Source organism: Anopheles coluzzii, chromosome 3 (genome assembly GCF_943734685.1).
Source record: "Anopheles coluzzii chromosome 3, AcolN3, whole genome shotgun sequence".
NCBI classification, from domain to species: domain Eukaryota; kingdom Metazoa; phylum Arthropoda; class Insecta; order Diptera; family Culicidae; genus Anopheles; species Anopheles coluzzii.
This window is the reverse complement of record NC_064671.1, coordinates 8873380-8898700: the sequence shown is the minus strand read 5'-3', so window position 1 is coordinate 8898700 and position 25321 is coordinate 8873380. Positions and strand designations below refer to the sequence as shown.

Sequence of the window (25321 nt, the reverse complement as noted above, 5' to 3'; positions counted from 1 at the left end):
AAAATGGAAGATGATGATGACAGCCGATAGATGGACATCTTTGGCCAAAAACCTCGGCTTGCGCGCCGCGATACGTTTGCCGAACCGTGTCCGATTGGGCGTCAGCGTGAGAATCTTCTCATCCGCGCACGAAGTCAATTCAAATGCACATTTTATTTTGCACTAATCTCTAACGCCTTCTTCCTTTTTGCAATGGCAAGATCGTTGACTCGCGATAAAAAAGACTCTTTAAAAGAGTTGCAAAGCTATTAACGATGAGAAACTCTTTGTGATGCAAAGAAGCTGAGGGCGTGTCTCAGCGTTGGAGTTTGGAGGACCTCATGTCATGAGGCTGGATCCTGCATTAGGTATCACCACCATCACCACCAAACGTTTCGCTGCATGCATATCGCGTGAGTCGTGAAATTGAGACCGGAAATGGATGACTCGCTCGCTCGCAGCAACCGGTCAGTCAGACATCCCGCTGCTTGCCTACTTACCTTTGCCTTTGTGTTCGGTGTCCCGGGCGTTACCGTTGGACCACCGGGCATATTTAAATCCCCTCCTCCGTTCACGTGCAAACCAACACCGTTGAGGGACGCCGTTTTAAAGGAATTCACAGTCGGAGACTATTGGCGCGTATGGAACGAGAAGGGAAAAGAATGAAAACATGAAATGTTAGAATTTAAGAAAAGGGAATTTTCAAAAACATGTACGATGTGCAACCCCCCTCCCCCCCCCCCCCCCCCCCCGTGGTCTCGTGTTCGTTTAGACAACCCCGGTGATTATGAACTTAACCCATCCAACATTAAGCATTTTTCCCACTGGAATATCAAAACACAAAACCCATTATTTTGTCACTGTGTTTCGGCCTCTGTTCGAAACTATCATCATCTTTGGATCTTTGGACGAGATTCGTGCAAGTCACACAACCCGCGCTATCTAACTGCTCCTCTTCACGAACCTGCTCCAGCGGATCGGGCTTTCTCGGCGTGTATGCCACCATAATTGTTACGGTCGGTGCACACAATTTGGGTACGCATATTTGACGGGACTTTCAACAGCGATAATCGGTGCTAATGGACGTGCCTTGTATGGGTGCGGCGGGAGGTGGACTACGTATGCGCGTTTGGCTAATTGAAATGGAAGCCAATCGATGATGCAATTCGTATCGAAAAGATAGCATAAAATTAGGCTTAGAAGGGGGGTAAAACACAATTATTAATAATTGGTGGCATTTTCAGTCCATTCAGACCGCCACGCGAAACTCTTCCACGCCGAGAAAACGATTCGGCAACCCAAAACTATTAAACCGACACTTGAAACTGTCGAAACTAGTATAATTTCGAATAATAATATTCATCCCCTCCCCACGAAGGACGATATCATTAGAATAAAGAGGAATAATTGAACGTTTTACGATTGGGGCAGTAAAAAAAGGGCTCAAGTTTCTCCTCTGTTTCTGGTTTTTTTTAGAGGTTGAGGGGTAGCGACAGCACACACAATCCCCCAACAAAGCGAAGCGATCGAATTAGCGTGGCAGCAGCAGCAGCAGCACCAGCAGCGAGCAAACGCTTCCCATTAAAGGCAGCGAAAAGGCAACGAGTCCCCCAATCGGACGGGAAATAATTTCAAGAGTGTTTCGGTTGCATCGATGCGTGCGATAAAACCATAAGTCATTCTACCAAATTTCCAAAAGCGATTTCAAAACGAAGCAAAAAGGCATTAAAGACACGGCATTCTCCCTCCCTGTCTGGGTGCGAGCGCGCGCGGGAGACCGTCGCGACAAAATGATGGTACAAACAACAGCAACAGCTCGGGCAAAACGGCCCAGCCACTAATAAAATCGTGAGAAAATATTTCCCCCTTCCCGGAGTCTCCCGGGCCCCCACCCAGCAGAGACCCCGTTCAAGAAGCGAAAGGGAGAAAATACGCGACGCAAAAGACGCTCTCAAATTTAACGAATTTAATAACAGAACCTAACCATCTTCGTTTCCATCCTGCTGGAAGGAGGGCTCGGCGGAGGGCCAGTCACTGCAAAGGGATGTATTATTTTTTTGTTTTGTTTTGGCTGTTGATTTTTATTGTCTGTCCATCTTTTTTTTCCTTTTTTAATTCTTCTTTCAGCATGAAAGCAGGGGAAACAAACATCACTCCGATTGAAGAATGTAAACACATCAGAACACAGGGCAGAAAGGGGGTACACATGGGCACAAATCTGTATCAGTTTGATGATGGCACGATTGTGCCCGGGCACAAATCGACTGCAATTCAGTGGCCACTCCTACTCCGTTATTTTGTGTTTTTTTGGTGGATCTTCACTCGGAAAATTAGGAGCCTGACTGAATGAGGAATGGCGTGGAAAATCAATCCCAAAAGAACGAGATCGAACAAAGAGGGGACAAGATAACGATCGGACACATATTGCCCATCCACCACGCTCCGGTTTTTTGGTGTTTTGAGCGTGTGTATCAAATATCGCCATCAACCCTTTCCGGTGCCTTACTACACACACACAGCGCTAAAGAAAGAAGCGAAGATGAGCAACCCCGCAACCGTACGATCATTTGTGATCGTCTAATAACGCGTTCCCGCAACTCCATCGTCGGGTTTTTTTTGCGCATACGAAGAGGGAATCGCATTATTATTTTAGTAAATGCGCGCCCTGGCACGGGCCCTCGGGGCATCCGAACCTACCTGTGGTTGTGCAACGAAGGTGGGCGTAATGTTGCCTAAGCTGCTCGAGCTGCTATTAAGATGATGGGATGACTGTTGCGATGTTTGCTGCTGCAGTAGGGGCGGTTGCTGCTGCTGCTGGAGGGCCGCCTGGAGGGCGGCCTGTTGCTGCTGAAGGTGCACTTGCTGCTGGGATGCCGCCGGATGCTGCAGCGAGGGCGAATGGGACTGGGAATGCTGCTGCGGTGGGTGCTGCGTGGGCTGGGGTTGCTGCTGCTGCTGCTGGTGCGCCTGTAGCACCGGCACCGTACCGGAGTGGTGCTGCAGTTGCTGCTGCTGTGGCTGCTGCTGGGGATGGACCTGCGATTGCTGCTGGGGCAACGGCAGGTGACCGTTCGGTACGTTGGGGCTGGTACTTCGGGTAGAATTTTGGGCAGGAGAGCTTCCGGTACCTAAAAAGAGAGACAGAGAGAAAGGGAAAGCGTGATGTGAATAAGCAGCACACTGTTGATGTTGCATTTTTACGGACTAAGCGAAATTAACTCTTGCGAGCCCACCGAACGGTTAAATAATTACTCGCTGCACCGTGAAGGTCCATATCCAGCAGCTTCTCAATCGTTTGATGCGAATTTTATGGGTGCAAAATGAAGGGGATGCATGCCACATAAAAAAGGAGAGCCCCAAAGGCACAACACCGAGGGACGACCGATTAATGCTCTTGGTAAAAGTCTGGAATGTTTTAAGTGGCACCACGTAAAGGCTCGGGAGCAGCAGCACAAGGGTATCATAATTCACGATTAGGAAAAGACGGACGTTCCTTCTTACATATCCTGTGCTTCTTCTGGTTGGGTCCATTCATTGCACGTTCATTCATTTCTACCCCGATTCGGTACTGCAAACCCGAAACGTGGATGTCCCGAGAATGGTGAGCGCGGGAGAGGAAAAGCAATGCAAAAGAAATGTTTAATGCCCGGCGGCAGTGTACAGTTATTGCGCGCTCTTTGCTGCCTGCCTGCCGGGACAGAAGAAGGAAGTTCTTTGTCCGTCGTGATTCCGAGGCACAAATCCGAGGGATTTTTCATTCAGATTTTTACTGCACCACACCGGTAAGCATCCCATTACCCTGCCTCCATCCCTCTAGCTCCATGTGTTTGCCCAGACTCACCGTGGGAAGGAGAGGGCGTGGCACACGTTACGCTCCCGTGTTCAATTCCTTCGCGATTTGCGATATGGAAACATTGCCAACAAGCGGTGGACGGTCGTCTTCGGTCGATGCGTAATTGCGTGTGGAATGTTTTGCGGAACACACAAACCCTTGCGGACGGTGATGCTCTTGGCGTTTCGTCCGTGAGGCGATAGACTCCCGGAGGGCAGGTGTGATTGATCACTCACCAAGCACTCCACTCCAGATACACTGGAACCTGGAACCTGATCGAAGGTTTCACCCTGAACAGGATGAGTCACACACAACGGTGCATCCCTCCAGGGCACTCTCATGGACCCTGTCCGTCCATACGCAATTGCAATGTCCAGTGCAAATAACGGACCCGCTCACGGCATGCTCGGGAAGAAATCACCCTTTGTGCGTCAGGTCCGTCAGACTCATCGCACCTGAGCGGGCAAGATCCTTCAACACCGAACCGCAGAAGGAAATGCCGGTGCAATTGCATAGTTTTTAAAATAATTGCACACACACACACACAGCTCGGCGGCTCTACTGGAATGGCACGCAATAACCCTAGTTCTTTGCGAGGAATCTCTTCTCCAAAGCAGCCGCCGGAGGGTGGTTGTTTTGGTCAGCGGGCAATTAAGATCTAATTTATTATCCGCAGGGGCCGAGCGAGAATGTCCACCAGCGCGGTAGTTGAGCGCGTGGGAATATTTCCTCTTCGCTTACGACTTGAACACCTAGAACAATGACGCTGCGGGGTCGTCGTCGTTTTGGACGGAGTAGTATGTCTAAACATTGGAGTTAGGTAGCACGCGCTAAGGAACCGCTATGACAAGAAAGGCTCGTTTAGGTGTGATGGATATTTCTCATAAACACCTACGGAGCGATAAACCTAAGCGCGGTAGTTTATCATCCGCCGGTTGTAATAAAGATTGCATTATAAATTTCATCATATATCTTGAAGATCCATAAAAGGGTTGGGTTTTGGAGCGCGAAGCGTTCGTCGACTTTGCTCGCCGAACAGCAGAACTATCGCAATCGGCAAAACATTCCGAGTTAATGTACCGTGTGCAGTTTCTCGCAAGCAAAAGGCTTGTTGCCTAAACGGTGCCCTCGGAACTTGCCCCGTTACTGGTAGTAATAGCTGATGCATACCCTGGCGGAATGAATATTCTTGCACGACACCTAGAAAGCAGTACCACCCCGGTCGTCCCACTGTGTCCAACCTGACATGGTTCGTCAAACTTTGGTTGAGAAACTAGCAGCGCACATTATTGCTCAAAGTGTACCGACGTTGAAATCACACCGCTTGGGGCTAAGCAACACACCAAGTGACTAACCCAAGAAGGTTGGTTTGTGTGTGAGTGGATGCATTGAAGCATACTAAAACGGGCCCACACCCTTCCTGTGGCTGTCGTGGCTGTTTCTTTGTGAAATGGCTTCGAAACAAAATCGAAATAAGTGTACTATTCCTACACGCAAGGAGGAAAACAGCCTAAGCGCCACAGAATGAGGTGTTCTCGTCGTGATCGTAACCGATGCAACATCCGCCGCCGGTGTGTCACGTTGATGACCGGATATGTCAAATGGTTTGCAGTGGATGTGTGTGAGCGCGCGCGCGCGCGCATCGAAACTCATTTCTATTTTCACCGAATGGCCTCGTGATTGCTGGTGGTGCATCAATAGGTGCACCGAAGACTCTGTTCATGCAGAGAGAGAGAGAGAGAGAGAGAGAGAGAGAAGTAAGGCTATGAATGAGCAAAGGCGTGTTTCCTGCAAAATAGAATCCACACAGCACACGCTGCATAATCACGCACCGTGCGCGCATCGTAAATCGACCGTGGCTTCCTGCCGGAAATTGGGCGTACTAAAGCATCGGCATGCGTTCGAGGCCTATTCTGGCGGAGGTGTGTCACAAGACAAGAATAATATTATTCAATTTAGATGCAAAGAACAAAAGACAGTTTAAAAATCACTTCGACGAAGCAAGAAGTTGACAAGATGATCGTTCAAAGAGGCGAAAGAACTCCGCAGGAGCGAAAGCCTCTCTAAACTATTCCAACAACAACAAGATGATCGTTAAAAGTGAATTTAATGCCTTATGATTCTTGGAGCATAGACCATGCCAGGTTAATGATTCTGAACAATTTGAACTTCTTGCTTGCTTGTTTCATTTTTAGCTGCTTAAATATAGCAACGCAAGATATCTTGCGCCTGTCATCCATTTCATCCAACGATCTTCAGTGAATTTGAAACATTCACACCTTGCATTTACTCCATGACAAAGAAACAAAGCTACCAAAACTCCCTCCTCATCGCATCTGCCATTTGTACAATCTAACATCGGCTAACAGAAATGCAACCCAAAACAAATACAACTTCCCCAGCGGTAGCGCATCCCTTCGCCGTCCAGGTGACGGTAGACAAAATTGGTTTTAATTGTTTTTTGATTGCATCGGGGGCACCTTCGCTTGGGTCAGACATGCGGGCGTTAATAAATACAGCCACGGCTCGGTGACGCCGGAGAGCTGTGAAAATCTCCCATGGCTGAACAAAAACACAAAACCACACCAAAAACCAAAAACAAAAAAACAGCCAGACACGATCGGAATGCTTGCGGAGCAACTAGAACACCTTTCAAAGGTGACCGTACACAAAAAATGCGAAAGAAAATCCAACAACCAGCGAAGACCCACGACGAAATGAAATAGAATAAACAGAATAAAAAATAAAATCGTCCGCGGTTGCTGGTGGCAACAGCAAACACGAGGATCGTGGATCGCAAGTTAGACGTTTTTTGTTGTCGTATGCGGATGGATGCCGCGTCTGCAAGATGTCGGAACAACAACAAAAAACGGAGGTGCAGCCCAGAGACCTGAACCACTGAAGAGACAGAATGGTAATTAAGCTATTGATGGCCGGAAACTGCTATCGCGATGGTTTGATCTTCAAAATTCATTTGTTTCTAATAACGCAACGAAGCGGGGAGACGACTTTGGAACGGAATGTACTGCCGCCACCACCACCACCACCACGAGGTACGTTGTTTTCGGCGGTGAGTTTTTGAAATATAGTTCTTCCTCTCGGTCCCACATCCAGAGAACGGGCGTGCGCGCGGTAGTTTTGATGAAAGCTTCTAAGAATGCCATAAGAAAGTGGGTATTTTGAGGGGAGAGCAACCGACAAAAAAAGAACACGAACGAAGGATAAAACCATCACCCCGTAACCAAATGTCCAATTTCGTAGAGTCGATGAGAAAGTAGTCCGATCTCTGCAACCCACAACAAGAAGGACCCGTTCTTTTCGAAAGGGGAAGGCGAATTTAAATGAGCACGATTAGATATGCAACCATTTTTATGCCATGTCGTCACAGGCTGGACAACAAAAGGCGCGCTGGTACCAAAACAAAATGAAGCAATTCGGGTGCGCCCCTCCTGGGAATGCTCCGGGTGTGGGTAGAGCCTGATAATGCGAACATCTCTTCATTTAATGCAATGTTTTGGGTATTTCATTTTTTGTTGTTAACAAACAGTTCACATGGCTATGTAGTTTTTACGACAATCTTACAGGCACCAAATCGTTCTTTCCGGGCGAGCGCTTCTGTTTAAGGGGGTGTGTGTTTTTTATGAAAATTTCTAACACACAAAAGAAGGCAGATAATTTAAAATGCACTTAAGAAGATCCACACATCCATGACGAAAAGTGGCGGCTATGTTAATCTTGCCTTTTTGTAAAAACAGATCCTCTCTCGCTAATCCTCACATGCAGCTTTGGCCCCAATGTAGGCTGGCAAGGGTCGAAAGTGCTGCAGGAATTCTTCGTTTTTACAACACAGCGCAAAGCAGAGGTTGCCAATTTGTCACAGTGGTAAACGGCTGAGCTGAACCTTTTGTGACCCTCGCAAGGGCCATGGCAGAGTGTAAGGTGTGAAACCTTCTGCTACCTTCACACGACAGCAAACGAAGCGCAACCTTGGGTCGTAAAATCACGGCGCACAGGAAACATGGGCCGGACACTCCCTTCTGCCTTTTGCGCGTAGGATTAAAATACCGCTTTCAAAAGATTGCACATTACGATCATTTGTTTCATAATTAAAATTCATACCAGCTGGAACGAACGACTGAACTGAACGAGCGTCGACCCACTGGGTCGTCACGGGAAAACGACCGAGAGAAGTTTACGTTCTTAAATTTCAACAAAAGAATGGAAAACGATCATTTCTTGCACCGCGCGTTGAAATGTGTGCCCTCGGTTCGGAGAAATAAATGTGTACGCCGATAATTAACCGAGGCTGGGCAGTGAAAGGGAAATGTGACTGCAGAACAGAGAAGAACAAAAAACAAAACCCTTTAACAAAAACAAAACGCAGGGAAACACACACGAACACGACACACGGTGGCGAGAGATAATTGGTCTGGCACGGTTTCGGTTGGGCGAGAAAGTGAACCACCAAGAGGAGGTTATCCTTGGACAAGTGGCACCAATGTGGTTGTCGGGTAAGTCTTGCCCAAAAGGCTTGGCAGGTTTGGGCGAATGTAATCATGCAACATCTGAACTCCTGCTGCACTCCAATATAGAAACGTGTTGTGACACATTAAGCACCCTGAGCGACCGCATTCATCATAGGAAGATCCTGTTTCGGTGGAGAAACTTGTTTGGCTGTGGCACAAAATGGCAAAGGGTGCTGCCGGCTGGCGTATTTCGCGCACTAGATAATCCACCTCTGCCTACTACCGGGGTTCGATCGTTTATTGCAGCCAGTTAACCTCCCATCGATGCGCGGAGTTGGTTGTAAAAAAGGCTAATTCCTGACCATTTCCTTTAGGCTCTCCGGGGGGGGGGGGGGGGGGGGGGGCATCTCGAAGGAAGATTGCTTCATAAAAACGATGCTTAAGCCATTCAAGGTGATCGTACCGATGCGTGGTACGTAGTTAGATTTCAAACCCTCTTCAATCATAATGCAGCGCATTCAGCGCGGTCTATAAGTTTGAGTCGATTTCAGGGACACGTCAGAATGACACTCATAATTATGCGTTACTACCGTGTGCGGCAACCCAGCCAACCGACGCACGGTGCTGCGCGCTGCAAGATGCAACCTTCGCCACCGGTGGTCGTGGTGGTGGTGGTGCTACATTCTAATTTAATACCGTGACGCAAGTGAGACCTGCCAGCAGACAAACCAGTGGCAAGCACAGCCGAAAAGCTCATGCTACCAGCAAGCAGCAAGAAACCATTCAACAAACAAAGCGGCTAAGATCGGCCGCAGATACAGTAAGTTCTTGATCCTCCCCCCTTCCTTGAGGTGAGGGTTTACATGCCTAGTAGCGGTGTAGCGGCTACATTTATTGCCTTCTTAATTGGGATCAGTCTTTTTTTACGATCGTTTTTTTGTGACGTGTTTGTGATCCACAGTACCATCTAGCACTAGGATGAAGGTGGGTACGATCTATTGCTTGTGCTAACGAGTTATGTCTTCTTTTCTGGCAAGTTCCAATATTACAACCTTTCCTTTAAGGCCTCAGGGACAGAAGTGTATGTGTTGAGTAGCGCACAATGACGCAACCAATAAACACCAACCTGTCTGGCTCGGTTTCGGTGCCTAAAGAAGGTTTAAGGGAGTAAAGTGTGACATTATTTCTTGCATTCTTGACTAACTTGTGACTTTAAGACCAGAGTAAATAAATGCTGGAATTCACAGTATAGAACTAGTAGACATATAACACCACCTTCTATCCAGTGTCTTCGTAGCGCTGTGGTAAGAGCCCAATCCCGCACAACACCGGCAATGCGATCGAGTCCTCTTCAGATCTCTAGAAATCTCTTTGGAATTCTTTTCGGTAATAAGTCAGACAACAGTAGCTATAGTAAGATGATATTGGGTAGCGATACACCTCAACAATCTAAGCTAATATTGTGTATTTTATCATTGAATGGTACTCAAATTAATCTCAGCTTCCATACAAAAGCACCAATCAATCGCACGTTTTGTGTTGTATGATGCGTATTTGCATCAATTATATCACAACTCGTTTACTTTTTACAGCTCCACCAGCAACAACAAAAAACACTGAAACAAGACGTTATCGATTGTGTTCAAGCGGGCCAAGCTAATAAAACTCAAAGATCAAAGGTACGGCAGCAACACCACCTGTGTTTTGGCATTATAATTTTTACTGCCCCACAATCAGCCCGATCGAAATGTCAGACGGTCATGCGGCAGGAGCTTTCCCAACGCCACGCCGCGGCGCGGTTCAATTCTTCCCGGAATGTGTCACGGACGGAGCGAACCGAAGCTGAACCAACTCCGCACATACACACACACATACACCAAAAATTAACTAACCGTAATAAAATCGAAAACTATGAAGAAAATGTTGCTCTAATAAGACAGCGGTAAAAAAGCACCCGCTAGACTTTCTTCGAGCTCGGTAAAGCAAGCAACAGCAGCAACCGGCTGGAAGAGCTACCGTAAACAAACCGCGTCCACTTTACGATTATGTGCGATAATCATTATGCCGAAAAAAAAAGACCCTCAGTGGCCGGCTCGTAAAGGTGGCGGGCGTGGTACGTGTGTACGAGCTACCCGGGGGAGCCACATCCGAAGGGCATATCGTACCGTAGAAAGGCTGAAGGTGACCGGACCTCCCTCGGCATTTACACCAAACCGTTGGGAGGCGGGCTTGGGGAGAGAAAAGGAAATCCTTTCCACGAAACGAGCCCACAGTAATCCGCTTAGGCATGGATGGTGTGTGTCAGGGAAGGTGTTGGAAATTTGTTCCCTAAACCTAACGGCACATACTCCTTCATCTTGCGGGAGACGTCAGAGCTCACCAGGGCGGCACACATTTGGGAGCGCAGTGTATTTTACAACCGTGGGAATGCAACCGCGTCCGGGTGTTGGTTCCACCTTCAACGGTCTCTGCTGCACTGTGCAGGGAAGATGCGCCGCCTCGCCCACGGAATTGAGGAATGATTTATCATCCTTACTGTGTTATTGGACAGTAAACAGCTTTACAGAATTGGTTTGCACTCGTTTTTAGCTCGAAAGTGTTGTACAGTTACGGTTTCAATTCGCTTAAATCGTACAGCAGTTTTAGAATTATGTTTGAAAACGCGATCGATATGCAAATTGCTCACCTCCTTCGTTTACCGTATTTTAGCAAACAAAATTACCCATTCCGACGCCACCGAATTAATCCAATTCAATTCACATTGATTGCGTGCTGCGCTAAATTACCATTACACCCCTTACGCCTGCACGTGCCGCAATCGCATTACAGAAACATATTAATACCGCGTGCATTGCCAAATCGCCGCGTAGGTCAGCTGGAGGTCAGACCCACCTCCGAGAGAGGGGTACGGCCCCCGTGCAGAAAGCGGGAACCCACACACACACACACCCCAAACCAAGCCGGAGCGAATTTTCCACCACTTCATTCAATGTAAATGAAAAGCTAAAGCGGCCCCGTCAAGCGAAACCGATACCGAAAGCACACGAGAGAGCCGGGCTGAAAACGGCACACTTAAACTTTAGCAACACCTCCCTTTTTGTAAGCACCTCCGATGGCGTGCTTCTTTAGCATTAACTTTGCCACCATTCAGTTTTGCTGAAGGTCTTCACTGCCGTCCACCGTCACAGCAACAAAAAACGCACTCACACAAGTGGTTTGGAGTGTTGAATTTTGGAGCTTAATAAAGCGTTAAAAAAGTCCACTTGAAGCCGCCCATTAAAAAAAAGGACGTCCTTCTGTCCTATCAGCTGGCGATGCACGAGCCGATGGTAGCAGCACAACCAAAGCTGCTGCTCAAGTGTATAGTAGCTCAGAGGCATGGTGCAAAGAGCTTAACGCTTTATCGCGGACCACTCCGACGGACGGTTTCCTAATGTCCCTGATTTTGTTGCCGATGAGCTCGTGAAGAGAGCAGGGGCCCTTCTCACCCGTTGGAAGGAAAGTGAGAACTTTCGCAAACATCACCACCCGGAGCCGCCACCCAGCTAGTGTTAGCGCACGTGTGTGTGCAGTAGGGGGCCACTTGTTGAAGAGAGCGATGGAATTAAGAGCGGAGAAGTGCACGGCGAGACCAAGCTTAATTCGCGATCGCGCAGGGCGCCGCAACACGGTACTACTTATCGTGATGTGAAAAATGGTAATCCAACCGGTTTAAATGAGTACGCAATCGAGCGACGGCATGAACAGCGGTGGACGTTGTATAGGGTATCTCGAGGTGCTGGAGGGAAAGGTGACCCTAAAACTGTGGATCTTACATCACGGCGCGTCTGACGTCAGTGGGAAAGGGTGCAGAAAATGGTAATGTTAAACCATCGGGTAACAACGGATGGAGGCTTTGCGGGCACTAGTTTCGCGAGTTTCCCTAATTTTACTACATTAAAACATGACATTAGTACAACTCTCTTGAACATGATTTATATTTTCACCACATATTCGCCATTCGCCGATGTGTTAGAAACTGCCACAATGATGATGTTAAATGTTAACATGAGCTGCACACGTTGTACTTTTGTAACAAGCATCATTAAATGTTTGTTTTCTACTGCAATTGGTAGAGCGCTGGTGGTCGCAAACATTCCCACATCACTCTGTAGTACAACTTTGGTAGAGCTTGGGGGTTTTGATTCGCATCGCCTGCAACTCAAATGGACGCCACCACCACAGGGAGGTATTCGATTTCGAACCGTTTGGGCGTAAAGTGTTATGTTGGGTGAAAGTGAAAATTAAATGCCACAAAGAGAAGTGGTGAGGTTATGCGTATGTACTCGCGGCGGCATCCCCTTCGGACGCTGTGTGATGCCGGTCAATGGGCTGGCTGGTTCACCCCCGTGGTATCAGGCAATAAACACAAAAACACCATAAGACCAGCGTCGATCAAACCAGCCACCGCACCCGCCGTGCGGACGCATGAATGAGTAAAAAAGGAATCAATTTTCCAATGGAAAATTTCTCCCGCGCGTTCCGATAGTGACTTTTCTCCCATCTCAAGATGCCAAGACCCGTGATGAACAAGCGGCAGAGAGTGAGAGTGTTGGAGGGAGGAAGAAATCAATTGTTTTCTCCACTCGATCATTCATCCGAATCCGTGCTGTGGCTGTGTGATGGATGTTACATGAAATGAAAATTAACACAACAAGACATTAAACAGCACACGGCAAACACGGGATCACCTCCACAAAGGTGATGTTGTGTTGTAATTGATGCTAGAATTATAATGCGGGCGGTATCACAAGTACCATTTTGCCGACCCCAAAGGCTTCATAAGCCTTCCCCCTTTTATTGCCAGAAGTCTGAATCGTTTAGCAAACACATACAACCCGCGGATTGTAGACTTCTCTTTGGGATGCGGATTGGCGGACTGTGCCGCCTAATGCAACACGGTTGGTAGCTACTTCTGGCCCCACCTCAACCACATGCGCGGTACATGCGGGCGGGTGTTAGACGCACTCCTCCCCCCCACGGCTAAACGATGTCACATTATCCTATTATTATTGTGTGTCAGTCATCGGTGTAGCCAGTGCGCATTACCGCGGAAACAGCTTCCATTTGTCAGCAATGGCACACCCGAGGTGTATGTAACGAGCCGCGCGGCTTACTTGTCACACTGCTCATTAAGCCAAATTGAATTAATTGTCCGGCCGGAGGTAATGCCCGGGTGCTCCATAAAAGATTCTCTCACCTGTTTTGCCACAACACAGCTGAGCTGCAGCATGATGATGGATGGAGCACAGGGAAGCGTTTGTGCACCGCGACCGCGGACAGGAGATTAGTTTGGACAGCAAACGTTCGTCGCCTTTTAAGTACGAACCGAACCAAAAACGAGACAAGGACATCGTCATTGGGTGCATCGGTTGGTTGGCAGGTGTTTTTTTTTTATATTCTTCACAGTATCCATCTCCGATCGAGGATCGTTGTTTTGCATCGACAGCATACAGAGTAAGTGTTCGTGCACACAAGCGAGGATTAACTGTGTTTATGTTGCTCTGTCCTGCGCGACAGGCACTAATTGCTCGTCGTCTCGAAGGTTTCAGGAAGTGTAGGGAGTAAAAACACAAACACGATCATTAAAACTTGGTTGTTGGTGTACAGCAAGGTGCATCACATTCTGAGAGACACCCGCAGAGTCGTATGCCCTGAAGGCCCTTGTCCCTGTGTGCGTGTGTTTGTGGGGAATGAGATTCGCTTCTCCGCGGAGTGTCGCTTTGTTTTACAATTATTTTTCAATCATTAGCACATTGGCAAACGCTTTTTTGCTTTGCTCACAATATTTACCATACACCATCTTTCATACACAGAGCGAGAGCTTAAATAAACTGCCGCTTACCCGCTACTATTGACCGCGGTTAAGTGTTTCGCTATTGTTGGCGGCCCTTCCTTCCCCAAAGAGACCCACAATAAATCTTGCATCGCCAACCGATTACCGGAGCCCTTAAAAAGTATCAAACAACCGCTAACGAGACGTGATGGACAGAATCAATTAGGGTAAATTGCACTTCATTAGCCCCGAGAAGAGAGAGAGGGCATAAGTAGAGGGATCGGGCTCACCTCGTGAACCGTACAGATTGGTTTACGTAGAGGAGCCGTACCTTACAACAACAACAACAACAGTATAAAAACCTACACGACACCACCACACCAACATCAATGGAACGGAAAGTGAAACAAACCTAAAATGCCTGCTCGCAAGAAGGCACACACTACGTCAGCCGCAACAGCATAACAAATGGGGTGGGTGAACGTTGATGAAATTGCTGGATTTACGGAGATCGTCCAAGACGGCACGAACAAAAAAAAAAAACAAAGGTTACCAACCACCGTTTCACGTGTACCATCATCATCATCATCGCCGTATGTCGATCGATGCTCGCACAGATCAAACTAGCGGCGCTTAATTTCTCTCTCTCCACGCTGAAAGTGAACCGTTCATCGGGTACGATCTCATGACCCTTACGATCCATCTCTTTCACTAGCGTACTCTGGAGCACGATCACGATGATGATGATGGTGATGAAGCTCTGCCACCAAACGGAAAGGGAACACTCAAAGGGACAGGGAGGAGAGGCAATGATTTTGACCCCACAAAACGCTGGGGTTAGATCAACCGTAGCACAGAGTGCAGTGGGAGGTTCAGAAATTGGCACACTCATAAATCCTATCGAATCTTGAACGACGCGTGTAGCTATATGTGTGTGTGTGTGTGTGTGTAGTACACACGCTCAAAACCTCGGCCACGGAGGACACATCGCAATCGTACAAAGATCGAACAGAGACGAACCCACGACGCGTTAGCCCATCGGAGGTCAAATCGTGGTGGCGATTGCGATGGACTCTGCCTGATGACTTGTGGCCCCCCCGAGAGAGGATCGAGTGGAAGAGGAAGAGACGAAAGGGACACTACGCTTGCCCCGCCGCTGCCTTCTGTGCCGATGATCGGTGTGCAAACATCGCCGATCGAAGGGAGATTATGAAACCACTCGGCTCAACGTAGAGTTGTAGAGCTGTATGGTCGAGCAGTGAAGCGAAGTTGTCGTTTTGGCGCTCAGGTCGCGTACAGCGGCTAGAATGAAACTCCACTGTACCTTCCCCCCACTGACGCTGTTGCTGGAGAACGAGAGCAGGGCATGCAAAAGGTTAATTCGTGATTTTGGTTGCTCCCCACCTACCTCCCCCCGGGGGCGCTGGACATCTCTGGAGACGAATGGTTGGAGCGACACTCCTTTACAAAAAAAAGTCCGCCAGAGATGAAGCAAAAGCTCCCCTCCACTATGCTTGGTGGCAAGAAGTTACTTGGCAGTGGCACCACACGCCACCGTGCACTGAACGTGACGCGTCAAGGACTCTGTGTGTAATTGTGTATGTGTTTGTGTGCACCCAACATGAACAGGTTGTAAGTTGACTCCTCGTGCTCGTCGTGGGGTCTCGTCGTGTACCAACGACACCTTGTGTCGGTTTACACGTTCCGAGATGATGATACCACCCCAAAGCCAGTGCAACGCCAAGTCCAAGGGTTCCCCCCGTAGAAGGCTTCGTTCGTGTCAAATGCGGATCGCCGTGAGATCGAGGTGCGACACACAGAGGTTGACATTTTCCTCCCAAAACCTCCTCCCCGTTCGTAAAATGCTCGTCGTGTGGAAACGCTCGGAAAACAATGGGTCGCGGACGCAAGTGTCGCTCCCAAAGTTTCGGTCCGCGCCGTGAGGCGTGAAACACCGATCAGCGAAGTACAACAGCGAGCTTTTGTTGGCGAAATTGGTAACATTGTTGCCAATAATAAAACCGACAAAACTGGACACCCTTTTCCATTAGCTAGGGGTTTGATGTGGAGCGGGCATGAGTGTAGGACTGAGGTGGACTGAGTGGTGAGAACCTGTGCTGTGGATACATTTGCATTAATTCGATTTCGAAAACGGCTCGCGGCGGCGGCGAGTATGACATTATGAAGTACTACACCATCTTGCGCCACACACGCCACTCTTACCTAGTCTCCAGACCGACAGTAGCGTCATTGCTTCGTCGAACGCTCCGTGCGCGTTCACGGTGGTTACGCTTGAGCACTAGAGGGCGCCTTCTTGTTCGCCAACGCCGCGGAATCCACCAGCCGGTGTCCTAGTGCCTACGAGTCGCGGAACTTCTTCTTCTCCGGTTTGGTTGGGCACAACACCCTCGAGACACAGTGCAGAATCGCTTGGATGTTGATATTGCAACAGCACACTACAGTACACCGTTCCACCCTTCACCCAAAAACAAGTCGACGACCACCCACTTTCACAACGTATGTATCTATGGGTGAGGGCTGGCTGTTGTATTCGAAGAGATAAAAATAGCAACACACAGTCAGCACCCACGGACGATTGGGCCCAGCTGCCCAAGAATAATGACACCAATAGCAGCAATAGCACCACAAACACAAACACTGTTAGGCCCACTTCACTACAGGAGACCTAGGTGTCGGTAATAGAGACCTCCGTCTAGCCGTTATGGTCACGGTAATGATTGCCCCGAGGTTGTTGGTGCTGCGGGTGCTGTCTTATCAGTTTGCACCAATTCCTACGGACGATGTCTAGCAGAGAGAGACAGCACTATGTATCTATCACACGACAGGTGACAACAACAGCTATTGAGGTGCTGAGGAGTTCACAAAACCCTGGGACAAAACTTTCCCACTAAAGAATCGCACGATGCAGCACTACTGCCGGAACTCGCACACGCGATGTGTAAACCTAGTAGTACACCAGACGACTAATTTCCGATCCCTCCGAACACACGCTGTTGAACTCCACACACCGTGTTCCAGACCGAGAGTAGGGAGCCTTCATTAGAACATCATCCACACATAGACTGCACACTAAACGGTGATCCCCTTCACTTTTTGAGACGTTCACAGAGACCATCTAACTGGCAGGTTTGGAGTTGGGGAGCTGTTGTGTCTGTTGCACTGGGCACTGCAGGTGTAACAACGCGTGTGCCTCACTGTTCCAATCTCTCTTGAACACTTGATGATGGCGTACAACCGTTCAAGAACTTTTATGACATTGTTTTACACTAGCCTCGCTCTCTCTCTCTCGCACACGTATAGTATGAAGGGGTTATACGAGGAAAACTCTTCCACTCCCTCTAGAAGGCAGCGTGCAATGGCAGCCCAAGGGTAGCAAGTCGCCAGCGGGTGACACTGGGCGATCACCTAGGACGGACGGTGCGCGATCGCGAATCGAGATCAATATCTAGATCACTTTCCGGCTTAGAAAAACACGCACACACACAGACAGAAACTGATACACTAATCAAAACAGTGTACGGAACCAGTTGCTGGAAAAATCTTAACAAAAACACACAGAACACCACGAGAGATAGACCGCACGGTGGAGTCGCTCGATGGAAACTGGCCGACCGTTCGCTCACCCGCTTTTACTTTTCGTCAAGGCATTGTTTCACTCAAACACCCACCCCCACCAACCCCCAGTGCACCGGAGTTTTCTAGGCTGTCGGGTGCCTGGCTAGATATCTCTCTCTCTGTAGGCGCTTGCCACTCATTCGGTTCCACCACCACCACCACCATCTCCATCGCTCCAACGATCACGCGACGCGGCGCGCATCCAAAGTGCAAGATTTGGTTGGAAAATGCTCCAACAGCGGGCGAGCGCGCGCGCGCGCTCGAGCTCACCCGCCGTGTTGTTATGTGTTGTTTCCCTTTCTTGATAGAGGAAGAGGTCGGTGGAGGGGCCCGAAATGTTGCGTACACGGTGCTAACACCACTACAAACAATCGCAACATGAGCGCAACACAATAAGACACACAAGCGAAGAAGAGGAAGAAAACATGCATTGAACAGTCCAGATCGTGATGAGAAAATATCGTGCATTTTGGGGTGGTACAGAGGGGATGGAGACAGTGGACAGTCGTGGGGAGGTGGATAGTAGTGGGTGAGTCTATGCGGGAAGAGACGAAAACACAACACCCACACTAGATGCATCCATCTGCAGTTCAAGCGCAAACGAATCGAACAACCGCGACTGTTCGCTGGGAGCTTGAAATAGAGAGCAGTGAGGCTAAAATGATGCTATTAGTATTAGTGGTGCCTGCTACAAGAATAGATTCGATGTTATTGAAATGGGGGTTCGCCGTCTGTAATGGTGGTAATGGTAGCGCCATGTTCGTTTAGCGATTCATTTCTTGCGCTGCTGCTGCTGCTACTGCTGCAGAAGATAAGTCATTCGGTAGCGAAATATGGCGCCACATCTCATAAAGTGGAGCAGGGCGGGGGAGGGGGGGTGTGCAATTCCGCGCGGAGATGCGGGTGGGTGGCACTCAGCCAATAGATACACATCGAGTGGGTATTGAACTGAGTGAGTGCGCGCTCGCCCGCATTGCTTCGACCAGGGGAGATATGTATGCAAAGCAAACGAAGGTACGCGCCGCTTGAATAGGATGCGACTGCCGCTATCTCCAGCAAATAGACAACGTACACATATTTGCACACACACACACACTCTGTATGGGTGACGAAAAGGGAAAAGACATTTGAGATATCTCGTAGACACGTTGAGTATGCGAGATGGTGCTAGAGAGGCTTGAGTAGTGGAGGAGTTTTGGAGAGTTAAAATCAAACGGAAATTCAACACTATTTCCTGCTTGCTTCTTCCAGCTTGTTCTCGAGAGAAGACTCAAGTGTAGCCTGTCCGTTACTTGCATCGCATTCGATTTCTTTTAAATCGAATTAAAGTATATATTAAAGATGCAATAGACCTGTTTCTTCACTAAAGTGTACTAAATTATACTACACGCTGCCTCATTGCGGATACGGACGCGCGTATACATTGTATCGCTTGATTCTTTTTTCTGCGAAGCCCACCATCGCCACTCTCAGAGGACGGCAGATAAATATCTGCACACTGCACTGCCAATCAAGGGCCGCAAGGGGTTGAATAAAATACTATTACACACTGACCTCTTCTCTTCGTTCACAAGTTCTTCCTCTTATCATCACGATCATCACGGGGTACACATCTACTATACAGCAAGTGGCAGGTTGTCCGGAAACAGATGGAGAAGAAGGATTCCCGTTTTTTGTTACCTTCTGATATGCATCACAGTTGGATGGAACGTTACTGGGTGGTAATCATTAAGGAATACCCTTTTTCTAGGTGTATGTGAGTGTGTTCTTCAATTTGTCTGCTAGGGGTGTCTAGTACAAATTGCACTCTCGTTAGGCATTATGATGCACTTGTGCGGGCAACTCATGACCTCAGGAAAGTGTGTCACACGTCCACTTGCAAGCGGGTTTTTGTTGTTGTTTGAGATGAAGTACGAAGGGATAAAGCAGAATTAAACCACTAGTAACAGCATGGGAGTTATATAGGTCATATTTGCTTATTCATTTGATTGCGACTGAGAAGCTTAGACGCAATAAAATTCCCCAAACGGCTATATTATGCGCATTAATATTGGCCTTGTGCAAACAAGACAAACTAATGTTTGCGTCGCAGTAAAAACCCGAATAAAAACGCGATATAAACATGCTCCACTAATGATACTGCGAAATAAGATTTTCCTTACACAGCGTGATGAATGTAACCGCCATAGATATGATAAGCGTGACGCAAGACTCCCCACACTTCTCAATTACTAAACTGTGTGGTGTTTGTGGAAACTGGTGACCCAAAATGAAGGGAAAAACACATGCGCGAAAAAAACATCCGCCAAACACAACCCCAGCACCCTATAATCAACACTTTCCACCGCAACATGGAGCACACCAAAATGCTGAAATCCTCCAGCCACAACACACAACTTTCCCTTTCATCCATCATGCTCTCTTCCTCCCCAGTTTTTTTTGGTGAATTTATATGCCAACCGTGAAATCCGACAACAACAACCAAAAGTGCTTCAAATATAGGCTCACATCAGGGGAGAAAAACCTGCCGTGACAGCAGAAGAGAGTTTGGGTAGAAAATTGGCATAAATGAACCGCCACCATCCCACCACTACCAGACTGGACAGAGTTCAAAAGCCTGCATTATCAACCGAATGTCGAAGGCACGGTGACGACGTGCTCCGAAGCTCGTACCAATTTCTGCCCCCAAAACCATCACCATCACACACGACGTTCACACTTCTTCTCAAGAGAGTGTGAGCGCTAATTGGTATCTCGAGTGGGGAGAAGAGTGGGGTCTGTTATTTGGTCAAAATGTTTGTTGCTAAACGTTAAAATCGGATCGACCAGTTCATCACCTCCGGATCACGCGGAGTGCAGGCAACCAAGAAAGCAACCAACTCCACACAGCAGCAGCGAGTTCCATCATCCAACGCAAGAGGCAGCTCACCTCGGGGTGAGAAGTGGCTTGTTGTTCAGGTTGCGTTTTTGTTTGGACGCTCGCTGTGTGTTCACGCAACACCGCGCGATGCTGCTTTTTGTTCGAGGTGATTTTGGAGCTCCCGTGAGATGATAATCACCACCCCGAAAGCCCACGAAGTCGACTCCGCGTTGGCCAGCGGTACGACACATGGACACAATGGTCCGAACAGAAGTTACAACACGCTGTGTGCATGGGTGAGTGGTGTATGCCGAGATGCACCCAGCACGGGAGGGATGTTATCGCTACAGCAATCGAATTTGCAATCAGCATCCATCAACTGTCAATTTAAAGTTTATAAGTCACAAGTGCATGAAAAAGGTATGCAAAAGAGAAACTACCACTCAATTACGCGCACATACACACACAGAGAAGAGGCAGGCTCCTCCAGCGCAAGAGGATTTCATCTTCCAAACACATTACCGTCAATTGACGCGCACAAATGGATCTCGTCCGTATGGTGCCTAAACGTCAGCTTTATCCAATCCCAATGCCCCACACACCGGAGGAGTACGACCTCCGAAAAGTGCTCAAAGAAATGGCAATGTTAATGTGTGTGTTTGTGCCTTCCCTCTCCCTTCTGGCACAGCGCATTGCACTGCAGCACAGATTGCTTACAAATTGAACACCACGAACTCATTTGCGCCTATCAATCTAAATTGCTTCTTTACTGCAGTGCACAGGCAGCGCACAGCCACCCCGACGGGACAAAGTGCTTCTTCACCACTCGCTGATTCGAATCTGCAATGTGAGAACTGTGTCGCGAACAAGCGGTCGCTTCTTCTCCCCTTCTCATTTGATTGCAATCAGACAACATTACGGATGTTGTGATAACGCGCCGCGCGGGTGCGTCCGCCGCCGTGTCATTAGATTCAAATGGTAATTTTCTTGCTTAAATTTACTTCAAACTGGTCGGAGGGTTACGCGATACGGGGGATGCTGGTGTAGAAGGCGAAGGCGTGGAAAAGAATGTCGCCAGATGAAGATCGATCTTGGGTCGGCTCTTATTATGCCCCTAATAGGGGTGCGACCACATAAACCGGGACACCCACCACATTCCAGCGCCCGAAGCATTACAAATGACCTAATCGGATGCATCTCGAACGTAACAGGATTTCGGGGGTGTAACCAGATCCATGTCGAGAACAAATTACCCACTACACTCTTGAATGGGGAAGTTCCTCCGAGTCAGCGGATGAAATCGTCCGGGTGGATAATAATAATTCAAATCCAATTCTGAAACGACGACGCAGTGTGTTGCTTCTTCCGCTCGTCAGCTGTCATATCTTGGGTTGAAATACATTCTTCGTCCTTAAAACATTCACTTCTGAACTCTTCCGAGCGGTTCTTATGTCTTTCGTTCGTTCCTGGTTTCCATACCGTCTCTATCGTGCATTGGATCCACCTCACAAATATTGAGGTTGTTCGCTTGCTTCAAGTTAAGCTGACCTTTACACATCAACCTCTGCCCAGGGAAAAAAACAACAACAACAGCAAGGGCCAGAACGGCCCAGATACATGCTGCTCCGCCCGTCCGTCTGTGCGCGTTTTATGTTACCTCTCCAATTGGAACCGAAAAAGATTCCAAGAACCCGAACCGTCTTCGGATTTCTTCCCGCGATGCATCCATCCCTAGCCGGCCGTATGCGTGTGTTTGTGTGTGCGTTAATGCCTTTCGGTGTCTGAGATGCGAGACAAGATTGCATCCGCGCTTTCGTTGCGTCCAACGGGCTTTTGTTTGGATTATGCGGAGATAGCTCATATAGCTTCTTTTTAACAACCGCTTTCTTTCACCACCACCACCATCACCACCGTTTGTCTGCCGTTTCGTTGCCCACACATTGGCTCACAGCGAAACGCTAACTGCTGTAGCGACGCATTTTATTTTCCATTTCCCAACAGCCGTCACAGATTGAAAGGTGTCGATATCGATCGACCCCGGGGAAGAACGGTGCGCGATCGGGCGACAACGGGTGAGAACGAGGGCCCCAATTTCCCACCACCGCTTGGTGGACGCGCACTATCGAACACATGCAGTTGGCGCTGCAGGCGCGTCCGATCGCGCATCGCATCGCATCGTTTTACTCACGCTCTGCCTTTGCTACACACGAACCGAAACCCGACGGTCGATGATTGATGGATGAATGGGGTGGTGTTGTTAAATCGAGCACACGGCGCAAAAGGAGGGCAAGACCGGGAAGAAGACGTACAATCTGAAACCATTCCTTCATCTCATTTCCGACACGGGGCATTTCTTTTGTGCCCTTCAGCGGGGCTGTTCTTCCAAGCCGAGCCAAGCGTACAGGAGAGGTCAATGTTTGTTCTATGAATTACACGATACACGCTTTCGTTGCGAGATTATGAATGATGCAGCCGAGGGAAAGGATACTCTGGCTGACAGACACGAAAAAAAGCAGAAGATTACAGGACGTTTTCTTTTGTGTTCGGTAGTTCGGTGGGTTCGGTTCCTTTTCCCTTTCGCGGCAAACAATCGGCGACGAAACTAGAGCTTGAATGGCATCTTCGACAGCTCGATCTATCCTATCCGGTCAGCTTCTCTTTTAGAGTTCTTTCGCCGCATTATATAGATTTTGAAATATCATCATCATTCGAAAGCTCGGAAGAAAGAGCTACACAAAATGGTACAACAAAATTGCAATAAGAAAGGGCTTCTTCCTTGACTCCAGCTGGTTCCAACTAAAGACCAATAAATCTCTACAAATCACTCCACACATTCAACACACAAAAAAAAAAAATCAAAAACAAACGATACCGATGTATAAAGTGATAGCCGAACCAGCACACGTTACATTAGCGCCATACACCACACGGTGCCGTAAAATGTTCGATTTATGGTTTTATTGGACGCTTCACCGTCCACGAAACGCTGCTTCGCACACGACGCCCCCTCCCCAGCTTTTTGAGCCCTCCTGTTGTTATCACGGGTACTTCATCATCATCGTACCAGACGACAGCGTACCGGTGTAGGGTGTGGATGTAACTTCACTCAACAAGTCAATCAAAAAATCACCGATTTTACAGTGCCACACGTTCCCTTCAAATCGGAACCGCTTCCGATCAACCAACCCGTCATGCGTATGCACACACAAAAACCCCGGGATCGGACTCCCTCGTTTCATTCAATCCGTCGACCCACAACTGTGCCGTCGTGGTACACAAAAACGCTTGCACGGTGTGACATTTTTATTGCTTGCGCAAACGAAGGGGAAGTTTCTTCGCTTCGCTTTTGTTTAATGGAGGGTGGAGACGCGTACCACCACCTGCATGCGTACTGGATGGGGCGTGTGGTAGGTGTCGCTACAGGTGCCACAACCGACAGACACCTGCTAACCACCGTTTGATTGGATTTGCTTCACGCTGCAAACGGCTGCGGCTGCGTCGACGTGCCGTAGGCAGGCAGGTGCAAACACCTACCAAAACCCATGCATGAAAACGGTGCCTACATTTGGGCGTTTTTCACCACACGTCGGTTGGTTACATCGAAATTTTCACCGATCGGCGGCACCTCACGACGCGTTAGACGCACACACACCGACTCATCGGGGTCTGACGTTTGGAATCGCTTGAGGTGGTGGGGGGCAGAGTGGAGAAATGAAGTGCCATGTTCGGCACACGATGTGAACGTTTCAATCGTCTTCACCAAGTGGCGGTGTATGGGGCACCGATTTTTTTACAGCGGTATTGGAAATGCATGGAAACACACAAGCTCTAACGAGCCGGCAAGCATATCACACGAAACGGGTCGGGGTCTCCGAACCCCCGTCTGTGTCATCTATCATACTTGTCCGTCTTGACATATACAGCGCCATTAACAGTAATTACGCGACGAGGCGAATCGGGAATGAACCGATGATAAAAGCGAGCCATTTTACGACCCACCCGGCAGGCGCGCGATCAAACCTGCTCATCCTTTCATATTCTTCCGACGCAATATTCCGTATTGCATACCATTTTTAGAGTGGGAAGGAAGAAGCGGCTCTCTAGTGAGCTTGGACGCCGGACATTCGGACACTTACCTAAAAAGAGAAAGATCAATAAAAAATAGCGTTAGTGGAGAAGACAACAACAACTTCGTATGGCTATATTGACGCTCAGTTTGATGCCCGCAGTTTCCCAAATGCCCTCCCAAGGCTCTACACCGACTAACATCGTTAAGAACTAATGCCTGCTAACGAGAAGCGCGATGAGCTTCGGGCACGCGCAGATCCCATGAGCACGAGGATCGTCTGCATACATTAAAAGCTGCGACCCGCAGCCCTTCGCCGATGCAGATGGGAAGTGGAGCCCGTCATTAACCTCACACGTGAAACGTGACAACTGCAAAATGATTCTGCCTTTCCGAGAGCTGCGAGCATCTTGCGTTCGTCTGGAGAGCTCTTTCTCTCTCTCTCCTGCGTTGCCTTGTCATTTCGATGCGCTGGGACGTGCCAAGCGTTGCTGATTGTACTCTTCATTCACATTTGCATATCTTTGCCGTTGATCCCTCTCCCCGCCCCAAGATCGTTGGGACCGACCGCAAGACAAACCCTAGCGGCGATCTCCTAATGCGATCGATACACCTTTCTCTCTTTCTCGCGGGAATGGTGTTGTTAAGTGGTCTGTGCTGGTTAAAA

General features: G+C 48.6%; 1 protein-coding gene across 4 annotated transcripts in view; it reads right to left on the bottom strand.

The window, feature by feature from the left end:
• Positions 1-25321, bottom strand: part of LOC120958406 (tyrosine-protein kinase Btk29A) — a 71971-nt gene that overhangs the window by 5149 nt on the left and 41501 nt on the right. For 3 of the 4 annotated variants that reach the window (XM_040381182.2, XM_040381183.2, XM_040381186.2), the window contains 2 exons: positions 2677-3107; positions 480-608 (listed from right to left, as the gene is read on the bottom strand). In XM_040381182.2, the coding sequence (XP_040237116.1) occupies positions 480-608; positions 2677-3107 (560 nt within the window). Of the gene's footprint in view, positions 1-479; positions 609-2676; positions 3108-16315; positions 17732-25321 lie in introns of those variants that run through there. The other variant, XM_040381187.2, reaches the window with a different exon arrangement.